This window comes from Rhynchophorus ferrugineus, unplaced genomic scaffold (assembly GCF_030347505.1).
Source record: "Rhynchophorus ferrugineus isolate W39M unplaced genomic scaffold, kcgeb_rfMv2 rfM7, whole genome shotgun sequence".
Lineage (NCBI taxonomy): Eukaryota > Metazoa > Arthropoda > Insecta > Coleoptera > Curculionidae > Rhynchophorus > Rhynchophorus ferrugineus.
In genome coordinates, this window is record NW_027472586.1 from 30367339 (window position 1) to 30379477 (window position 12139).

General features: G+C 32.4%; 1 protein-coding gene across 2 annotated transcripts in view; it reads left to right on the forward strand.

Moving 5' to 3' along the window:
- Nucleotides 1–12139, forward strand: part of LOC143199700 (obg-like ATPase 1) — a 57537-nt gene that overhangs the window by 34204 nt on the left and 11194 nt on the right. For both annotated transcript variants that reach the window (XM_076409689.1, XM_076409690.1), the window contains exons 6-7: nucleotides 573–650; nucleotides 9338–9435. In XM_076409689.1, coding sequence (XP_076265804.1) covers nucleotides 573–650; nucleotides 9338–9435 — 176 coding nt within the window. The remainder of the gene's footprint in view (nucleotides 1–572; nucleotides 651–9337; nucleotides 9436–12139) is intronic.

Here is a 12139-nt window from a genome sequence, read left to right on the forward strand (position 1 = left end):
GAAAAGTACGCGTGGCGTGTGGTCCATCCGAATCATGACGAAGCACTGATAGTTATCTGGGTTTTTAACACTGATTATGTCGACATTGCAAAGCATTTTTTTTTTCATGGTTTATATGTATATGATATGGCGGCCGTATATATATATATATATATATATATATATATATATATATATATATATATATAAGCATAGGCTCCATTTTGGGTCTTGTTCTATTTAAATTCTATATTTATTTAAAAACTCTAAAAAATAAACATTTCACTGATAGACCAAATTGAAATATTTTTTTGCAATTATAGTGCGTAAAGGTTCCTGTAACAAATGTATTCTCCTTACAGTTAATGAAGTTAAATTAATATCACCATATTTTGTGGGCCTAACTATAGCCTCTAAATATTCATTATTTTCGTTATACTAATCAATCTACGCAATTGTATTAATCTATAAGGAAATCTAGACAGAACTAACAATACTAAATCCATATTATTTGAAAAAGTTTTCTATTCTCAAAAACATATTAGGTGTTCTTCAGAATGTTTTCTTAACTAGTCGATGTTCTTTTATTCCAGGATGCTTTAGCCAAAGTCAAGACCATTTTGGTTGACGAGAAAAAGCACATTCGCTTTGCTGACTGGGACTCGAAAGATGTAAGTAATTTGTTCGTAATTGTTATTATTTTATCAGTACCAATTAGTAGTAGTCATTAGCGGCATTATACTAGTTATGTGCAGTCCATTTTATATAAAACTAACTAATATACTAGTGTTTTATAACTAACTGTACGATTTTTAAAATGAAACGCTAGCGGATTATTTATTTTTCCAAATTTATTTCAAAAAATTAACTCATATCATTGAAACAATCAATTACATCAGAACAAATCATAGTCGAAAAAAGGACTATCGGATTGCGATTTCACATTTAAAAGTTTTCATTAGATTTTTATCCATATTCAACAGTTGTCATGTTGTAAAATTCGTTTGTTATATATAACAAGCACCAAGTGTTTGTAACATTCATCCCAGCTCCAGCTAAATTTATATTGTAGTTTAGTCTGTTTAGACTGAGTTCTATACAGCAATCTGTATGAATCAGACTCACTTTTATTATTTCAAAAACATATAGTATAATCCTATAAGAAATTTTCGTCAAATGACGAGGTGATCGTCGAAACTGAGGCCTATTTTGAAGTAAAGGACAAATCGTACTACAAAATGGTATCGAAAAGTTGGGGGGGTCGCTACAATCAGTGTATCACCTTTGAAGGAAATTATGTTGAATAAAAAAAAATACATTTTTCCAAAAAATGTGTTTTACTATGGTAGGCCGGGAGTTTTCAATTGACCTATTATAATAAAACAGTATTGTTGGGATCTGGGGCATAAGATATTGCATTGCCTTTATAATATCAACTTGTCGGTCTACTGAGTTATTCATAATTTAATGTTATTCAAAAATTATAGTACAACGGAAAATTTTATTGTTTGTATAAGAACATCTGAAATTGAAGGTATAGACCAAGTTGCAATTTCTCAACTCCTGGTAATACATACCCCGTTAGTAAAGAAGTAAATTATCTAAAGCGCCCTCATGTTCAGACGACAGCAAAAGCTGCTGCCCATGCCCATTCATTTGAAAGCAGCTTGAAGTCTTTCACAAACGACAATTCTAATTTTGCAGCACTAATATTATAAATTGCTATGGAATAACGAGATATTTATGTTAAATAACTTGAAAACAGGAAAAAATTGTTTGTTTAAAAATTGTAGTAAAGGTAAAAATGCAAAATGGCCATAGTTGTATAATTTGTACCTATAACTCTTTGATTTTGCCGATATTTCAAAAAATTACCAAAAAGTAGATGTTTAACAAATAAATTGTCATGTAAATTGTAAATGTTTATACTACTGATGGACTAAAAGTGATAAAAGCAATAAGGTAATATGTTATATTGGGCTTTTGGAAAAAACATATTTCCATAACCTTTGTACATTTGGTTGCTGGAAAGTATTGTTGCGTTTCCATCTTACGTTTTCTTTTTGGGTGATTTTTTTGCTGAAATCTCTAGTGCATCACCTCGGTAGTCTTAAGTATTTGGTTTTGAGAATCTTGATCCATTAATTTCAAAATTTTATATATATTGTATATTCTATTACCAAAATCATTGTCTAATCTTCTTCTTCCGCTACTCACTGCGTATATTTTTCTTCCAACATTCTTTTAATTCCTTCTTTATCTTACGATTTAATTACCCGATTTTCTCTTAGAGTACTTGCTACATCATCTACCAAATAATTAGTACCCATTCTCTCCTCCTGCATATATACTAAATACACGTGCTTACACAGAGTATTCTTTATCGTATACTCTGAACAGCTACAGACATACCTATGCACACAAATCTTGCATACTCTACAATACAGTATTTTATAACTATAACAACAGAACAGTGGTAATAAATTAATTTATAAATTAAGATTGTACTAAGGATATCTAATGTAGGATGTAATTAATTTAAAGAAATGTTGTTAATTTAAATTATTTTGATGGCATGTCAATGTTTTTACTTATATTCAGCTAATTTCATATGCATTAATATATAAAAAAACAACCCGATTACATAACACAACAGTATCAAACACAAAAGGAAGAAAAAAATCTATTAGAGTCGCCTCGTGTCGTCCGACGGATCTTGCAGATCACCGTCGACCTGTTAAAAGACGCCCCACGTCGCCGACAGCGCCCCCAGGTGGTGATATTGTTGTGGCACATTAGCATTGTGCCGATCCTTGTAAATGGAATCATTCATCCGCCGCGATACCATCTCGCGCCGCGAGAGTCTTCGTTTTTTTCTCTTCTTATCCTCTGCCCGATTCTTTTCACGTCCTCTCATAATCGATTTGACGACGAGGACGACGCCCACACGCCTCGTGAATTGTCTGTTCCTATTAGCATAATAATGATCGATCGAACATAGTTTTTGATTCGTTTTGTATGTTGATAGCCCCTTTAAAAAGTCAAAAAGACCGAGGCCAATTTCGAGAAAAAAAAAGACTGCACGTTATTGTCAACAAATTTAATATTTAAAAAAAAACGTACATTTTTAGATTATTTGAAATAGTTCTAGTAAGCCTATTGAGGATCGTTCATACTCAAAACTCAAGCATTATTGTTGTTACTTATTGTTAATTATAACAGGTCAATTGAAAAGTCCCGGCGTGACACATAGATGGCGCTATTAGAATTAAATTAATGTTTTTTAGTTAGCCCTAACCCTCAAAAGATGCGTGTTTAAATTTGACAGCTGTCGGATCATTAGTTTGTGAATTATAACATTTTGAGTGAAGCAACTTTTGTTATTGTGAAAAAATGGATAAAAAGGAATTTCGCGTGTTGCTAAAATATTGCTTTTTGAAAGGAAAAAATACAGTTGAAGAAAAAACTTAGCTGCCGAATTTCCGGACGCTGCCCCAGGAAAATCAACCATCAAGTATTGGTATGCTAAGTTTAGACCTGGTGAAATGAGCACCGAAGACGGTGAACGCAGTGGATGCCTAGAAGAGTTTGTTATCGACGAAAACATTTTAAAAAATCCACAAAATGATTTTGAATGACCGTAAATTGAAATTGAATGAAATAGCAGACACTAAAGATATCAATGAACGTGTACATCATATCATTCACGAATATTTGGGTATGAGAAAGCTCTGTGCAAACTGGGTGCCGCGCGAGCTCATTTTTGACCAAAAACAACGAGTTGATGATTCGGAGCAGTGTTTGAAGATGACCAAGCGTAATAAACCTGAGCTTTTGCGTCGATATGTGACAATGGATGAAACATAGCTCCATCATTTCACTTTGAAGTCCAATCGACAGTCATCCGAGTGGACTCCACACGATGAACCCGCTCCAAAACATGGGAAAATGCAACAGTCGGCTGGCAAAAAGGAAGGACCATCAACAGCGACTATTACATAGCTTTATTGGACCGTTTGAAGGACGAAATCGCCCAGAAACGGCCGCATTTGAAGAAAAGAAAGTACTGTTTCACCAAAACAATGCACCGTGTCACGAGTCAGTGATGGCAAAAATCCATGAATTGGGAATTTGAATGAGGAAGCACTTCGCAATGCTTCCTCATCCACCGTATTCTCCAGATCTTGTCCCCAGCGACTATTTCCTGTTCTCAAATCTCAAAATAATGCTCGCTGGGAAGAAATTTTCGTCGAATGAAGAGGTGATCGCCGAAATTGAGGCCTATTTTGAAGGCATATCGTACTACAATAATGGTATCGAAAAGTTGACCCTCATCACCCTTGAAGGGAATTATGTTGAATAAAAAAAAACTAACTTTTCCAAAAAAATGTGTTTTACTATGGTTGGCCGGGGACTTTTCAATTGACCTGTTATATTCGAACATCGTTTTTGTTTCGTTTTGTATGTTGATACCACCTTTAAAAAGTCAAAAAGATCGAAGTCAATTTCGAGAATAAAAAAAACGATTGCACTATCGTCAACAAATTTAATATTTAAAAAAAACGTATATTTTAAAATTATTTGTTCTAGTAAGCCTAATGAGGATCATTCATACTCCAAACTCAAGTATTATTGTTGTTAACTTGCTGTTAATTATATATTTTTTACATTAGCCGATTAACCAATAAATTGTGATCGCCCTGTAGTTAAAATTCGACCACATTTTATAAAATTAATCAGGTTTCTCTCATAATACACTGAAAAGAATAACTTAGAAATGATATGTTAATAGTACTAAAACTATTTTGACAATATTTTCAATATAGGATCGTAAATATATTTGATTATTAACATTAATTACAGTAACAAATGTCTGTGTATTAAAATATATGCAAACTATCTCAAGAATTAACACTCACTAAGCCTTTTTAAATGGAATTTAATTAAATCTAATTTCCATCAAGTTTTAGTAGTCATCAAAGTATTAATAAGTTTAAATTTCTGTTGGACATTATAACAAAAGTATCATAGGTAAGATTATTTTCAGAACTGCAACTTTAGAGTATTAAATATATGTATATATGATTTTTATGTACTTTTATGTTATAATTATATAAATGAAATATTAAATGAAGTAATACATGTTAATTAAAACAATAACGAACATAATCAGGCATCAGAAATTATATTAAAGTAGTGTATTTATAATCATTAAATGAACTATTGACTTGACTGAAAAGTTAGGCCTATAAAGTAAATAACTAAAATAAATGATAAGAGGTTGCCTTAATTTTAAAATGAAATTGTATTGTTCCTTGCATATTTATTTCACTTTTCAATCTCTTTGCAGGTAGCTCATCTTTAGTTTGTCTTCTATTGCTTTCTACTTTGTCTTATATCCCACATAGGAACTAACAACTCACCAAAAAATGCAACATGTAACAAAAAAAACGCAGGTTTTTTTTGTTCAAAATTGGTTTGATTAGTAGATTTAGATTTTGGTAATCTCCATCAAAAGCCACACGATCGTTCCAGCGTGGCTCCACCAGTCAGCAGCTGCTGTCCACTCAGATGACGATCGTTTTGATTCGGGAGTGAAGTGAGTGATCCATGATCCATTGTCACATATCGACGCACATTCATGTTTGTTACGTTTAAACATTGCCAAACACTGCTCAGAATCATCAACAGGTTGTTGTTTTTGATCAACAGTGAGCAAACGCGGCACCCACTTCCCATACAGCGACAGAATGCGGAAATAATCATAGTTATGTCCCATTGATGCGAAAAGTTGATTGTCGGACGACGCAAGGTCTGGCAAGTACGGCAGGTGTGATAATATACCCTATCCCAGTGCTTTCAGCGCTTCCTTGACCGGTTTTGCTTTATAAGACCGCGCGTTATTGTACGATGTTAATATTGCCAAACACAGAGCATTGTCTTGCGACCAAAAGGATTCGATCTTGTTGTGGTTTTCAAAATTAATCCCGTCACTTTTCATCATCCGTCACTATTCGATGCAGAAATGACTTCTGAGCATACCTTTGAAGCAGCATTTCACAGACGATTTTTCGATTTTTCATTTGTCTGCCATGCAATTGTTTTGGCACCCTTCTTTCTTCCCATCTTTTGGATGTTCCCTATTGCTCGTAATTGGTCGCTAGTCGTTTCTTGGACCACATTTAAAGCTTCTGCCAATTGTTTTTGAGTTTGGGTTAGGTCTTCATCCAATAACTCTTCCAGTTTCGCATCTCCAAACTTTTTCGGTCTACCAGAACTTTATTTGTCTTACACATCGAAATTGGCACTTTTAAATCTTTAAAATCATGCCTCACGTGTTTTTAAGGTTAGAGGATGCTTACCGTAAGTTTCTGTCAGCAAACAATGACCTTCAGCTGCAGTTTTCTTTAATTAAATAAGAAAATGTATGCCTATCGCAAATGCACGTTTTCAGGCACGAAACTTGACATTTTCAAAGAGGTATAAATCTATGACGGTATTACTTTCGCAAAATATAACATGTATAGCGTTCAAGCTTGATGTCGGTAGATTAAAATGACATATGTATCAAATCATAACATTGCATAATTAGGCTTAGGGACATCTGTTAAAAAACGACGTCAATTAAACAAACTAAACCCGCAACATCGTTTTTAAAACGGTCTCTCCATGTTGTGAGATGGATGATGATGGTGGAAAATGGGAAAAGTGATTAAGTGGAAATTATTTTTATTAACGTACATAAATCCATATTTTCTCAACAAAGATTTAAAACCGCATTTGACAAAGAAAGAAGTATTGCTTCGTCAAAACCATGCACAATTATACATTTGTGCAGTCACCATTACAAAAAAAAACACAAATTGGCCTACGAACTAATACCCTATTCAGCATATTCTTCAGATTTAGTCTCCTGTTTCCCGTTTCCAAATCTGAATAAACGGCTTTTTAGGCGCATGAAGAGTTCATCACTTAAACAAATGCCTATTTTGAAGTATTTCAGAAAATTTTGAAAAAATTAAAATATTGGAAAAACACCGGAATAAATATATTATCATTGATTTCATTCAAAAATTCACTGACTTTATGAGACTGCCCTCGTAAATGTAGGACGATTCAAATGTATAATAACGATTTTGTGGTTCTTATATTATAACTAGCGTTGGGAACTATCGACTGAAAACAGTCGAAACAGTCGATAGTCGCAAAACAGTTGAAACAGTCGATATTCAAAAAATAGCGACTGAAAATAGTAATTACTATTTTCAGTAACGACTGTTTTTTTTGCATTCGTGATGTCAGACGAAGAGGTACGAATTCTGGTCTGTATAAAATGTGAGATAGGAAGGACGGTGATAAATGCTTGGAGTAGTTTATTTTAAATGTCTTTATATTCTCCAATGGTCGTATAAGCGAGACAGATATATATATATATATATATATATATATATATATATATATATATATATATATATATATATATATATATTCACTTGATAAATTTAAAAAAGAAAAGGAAAAAAATACTAATTTCTTTTATCATGTAATAAATAATATAATTTTAAAGGAAGTAGGATTACTTTTATACTGAATGTTCTGTGGATGTGTAAAAAGGAATGGAATAATAACACCATAAATGTTTAATCCTGTTTTAATATATTAATTTATTATTGCTATTATATACCTAATCATTGAATAATCTTATCCATGATGAATCTAAAAATAATCCTACAAACTACCAGACCCTTTTTAAATAAAGGTTTTATTTATTTTTGAACGGAAATATTTTTAAATTACTGTGAATATTATCATGTTCAACTTTTCTCCCGTGAGGCGATTTCTTCGATCGTTAATTATTTGCTCAGATTTTGAAAAAGCTCGTTCCCAGGGGACAGATGTTACGGGTATAGAGAAATATTTTACGCGTAACTGATATAATTCAGGTAGTTTCATTTTATGGGTTTGCCAAAAATCCAATGGGTTTTCTAAACGCCCAATAAATGGAATTTCCAAATACTGCTAAATCTGTAAAGTAGTTGCAGTACCTGGAATAATTACTTCTTTCATTCTAGCCATTTTTTTATCAAAATATCTCCAGATGTCAATACATTCTTGGTCAGTAGTTTTGTCTTGAATTTCTAGTTGTGGAACTATATTTGTATTTTTTGAAGTTAGAATGGAAGATACCTCTTTTATGATAACTTTTTGTATCGCCTCAGAATTATTCGCAATACCAAATCATGCCTTTTTAAATCCAGGATCTAAAAATGTGGATTTCCCGCATATCGTGTTCATTTCTAAAATTACCAGTCTTTTATTGATGACATCTCATAGACAATTTTGTCAATTTTTCCCCATTCACTTGTTGCAGTTCTCTTATTAACCGTATAATTAGAGACATCGTTGGGATATCTCACCAGATAACTCGGTGGTCATTATTTCAATAGGCTTTAAAAGTTGCACACATTCTGTTAAGATAGTCCTTTCATTAACAAATAAATACTGTGGTGCTCTTCTTTATAGCCAACAAAATATATTGTTGAATATTAAAGTAGTTTTCCTATCAGAAAATGTATTTATTACAAATATTTAATATACTTTATTCACCTCTTTACGGTTAATATTTTTAAAAGAAATTTAACAACTGCTACTGTAAAAAATTCTTCAAATCTTTTGCATCTATACAATTTCTGAAACCTTTGGAACCTAATTTTAATTTTCAATATTTTAGGAAAAAAGTTTCGACAAACAAGAGGCTTGGATAAAAATCGTGAAAGTTTATCAAAAAAGTATTACCTATTATTCCAGCCCAAAGTATTACCTATTATGCCAGTCAAAAGTATCTTACTATTTATCATTTACAATTTAATTTTTTTGCCCTCGAAAACTAGCGTTCCAAAATGCTGCTATATTAATTTACAATATATAGTTATTCACAAGCAAACTACAAAAAAAAACATAAAACCACATATATTACATATATATATATATATATATATATATATATATATATATATATATATATATGTATGTATGTATGTATGTATGTATAAGCATAAATTCGGCGCATTACTTTCAAGGTCGCGGCTAGGACGGAAAGCCAGAACGTTAAAAATGAGTCAAATGAACTAGTAAAACCGAACATAGTAACTAAAAGTAAACGACTGAAACAGTCGATAGTAAACAGTAATAAAATCGGACCGAAAATAGCAACTGAAAACAGTTACTAGTAAAAACAGTCGAACCAAAAATAGCGACTGAAACAGTCGATAGTAAAAAGTAGTCAATTACTGAACAGTCGATAGTCGATTTCAGTCGATTGTTCCCAACACTAATTATAACGATATTCTTTTTTCAGATTGAAGTATTAAACCGTTACCTGTTCCTGACATCAAAACCGTGTATATATCTCGTAAACCTGTCCGAGAAAGATTACATCAAGAAGAAGAATAAGTGGTAAGTGATATCATGTTTCCTCCACCGAACAAACCACATTTTCAATCAAAAGCAACAGCCGGTTCGATGTAATTAACCCGTAATGGTAGGAAAAAAGTCATTATCCCTCTTGACAGTTCGTTTTTGGTGGCCCCAGTTATTGTATTAAAATGCGATCAAGGCCAATCCTTTCGGCGGACAAACCCCCATCTTCTAGTCGAGTGGCATGTTTGTATTAAATAAGCTGGCTAACAAAAGACCACGAAATTTCATTTTGTTAACATGTGACGGGCGTATCGAATCCGGACAGGTAAACAAGATTGATGTTTTTTTCGGCAGAAGGACGAAGAAAAACCCAACCGGGGGACCAGGAAACCGCAGAGCGTAGACGAAAATATGTTGTTTGGGGTTTTTTTGTGTTTTGATTACTTTTTATTTAATTTAATCCGTTTAGTATTCACATTTTATTTTTCATCCACAATTTCTTGCTTAAAAATTCCTCGAAGGAGTTTATCTCTTTATATAATGCGTCATGAATATTTGTGACGTCGAAACGGCCAAGGATGGGACTTCAATGCCAAAAGTCGAACTATATTGGTTGATGTTCTTGATATGTTCTCGATCGCTTGTCTTGATAATTTACGTCAACAATTGTAAAAAATCATTGTACGAAAATCTTCACGAGTTAACTCCATTTTTTCCACTGAGACTGATTTTCAAGTCACTGTAAACAAAAGTTGTGCTCAAATCACAAAACGTTCTGAAGAAGGTTACGGTTATAAAAGTCAAATTTCAGATGGAGGATACATTATTTAACAAATATTTCCGGATTGGGCGCATGCGCACTATATTGCACGGAATAAACTATAGAAAAGAATAAACTCTATTATCTTCCTTTTCTGATGGCGGTACGTTTTTTTCGAGTCGATCGAGTGAAAACAACAAAAAAAACAGAATATTTACATTTTGTGCTACGTTAATTATTCTACAGGAATGATAATTAAATTGTTGTGTTATTCTTGGTGGTTTAACATACAACGGTTTTAAAATACAGAAGAACAAGGGTAAGTGCAGAATGTAAGGTTCAATTTTTAAAAGTTATAAAATCCAAATAGCAACTATTTTACTTATAGTGGGAATTTATAGTTAGGTGCCAAATTTATAACACATAATTTTTAATGATATCGAATAGATCAGCATCTAACAAAATTTAATGATAACAAGAACTGAGAAGAAAATGATTCTTGTTGTCTTGGAAGTAGCCAATTTATTAATGAGGTTTATCCATCATGAATAGTAGCAAAAATGTTAGTAACTGATTTAGTAAAGTGATTGAACAAAAATGTTATCAAATATAATTTATTTTAACATTATAGTATATATAATACATACATTACCGAAGGACTTAAAACTACTATTAATAACAGAGTGATAACAATTTGTAGGTTAGATTTGCTTTGTTTACATTGAACTCTTTTCCACACCACCCATAAGGTAGAGTTTCTAGGCGCTTTTTTTATGTAGTGGTATACCCCTGGAGGTCTAATCCACCTAATTAACAATTGTAGATATGATATATTGTTTTTACGTTTAGTTCTTGTTTCCTTCGATGGTGTGTTTACTTGTCAAGTCAACTTGGTGTCACTGTATATTTTATTTCTTTTGCTACTACCTGTTTACACCATTATTTATAAAATTAATCACTGAATTCTGTCTAATATATTTACCATATCTACAAAACAGTTAGTATTTATTCTCCCCTCATACGTTCTATCGTGTTATGGTTGACAATGCTTCCTTCCACATATCTAAATATTTTTTGATGGAATATCCTTCTCGATCAGCAATATATCTGCAATTAATTATTAACAAATATAACGACCAACAAAACCTAATCGAATGCTATTGCAACTTTTACCTTTTTCCATCAATTTTTGTTGTCTTTACACATTTTTTGTTACTATCTTACGAAGACACCATTTAAACCCTATGCCCTGTAAGACTGTATGAAAGGATGTCTTACATCCCTCAAAAAGCTGCAGGTCCCTGACTCTTTTATGTATTCTTTCCAGGCAGACAGTTTTCTGTAAAATAATTTTATTAAATTATGTTTATATCGATAAAATAGTTTGTGTACTTACTATTCTTATACATGTTGTATATTTGGTCTCGAATAGAGCCAATATCAGGATGGTCAAGATTCGTCACCCGCTTTGTATGTAGCCGGGGTTTTTTGGATGAATCTAACGTATTATTCTTAATTTTTTAAGGGATGTTATTCACAATACCCACACTAGTATTTAGCGCGGCAGGAACCCGCTAAAAACATTTTCAATACAATTGTAGGGACTCATATTATTTAATATCATCAGTAATTACCTCTCTAACGAAAATTATAGGCAAAAGGGGATCTCCATTATCTCGTTCCTTATCGAAATATTTTATTAAAGCCGCAATCAATTTGTCACCCTGACTATCTATTGTTTTCGGCATTTTCAAAGAAATGATATCATATATTACGGAGCGATTTAAAATTCATCACAATAATCAAAGCTCTAAAATAACGTTTGTCGGTCTTTAATTTGTAGTAATAATAACTAATATTTTGAATAATTTTGTGTACGTCTGACAATCGGCCACCGTCCGTTTGTATGGCAAAATCAAACTTAACTAAAACTCAGAATTGATGCGGCAACATTGCAATGTTTCGACGTCACAAATATCC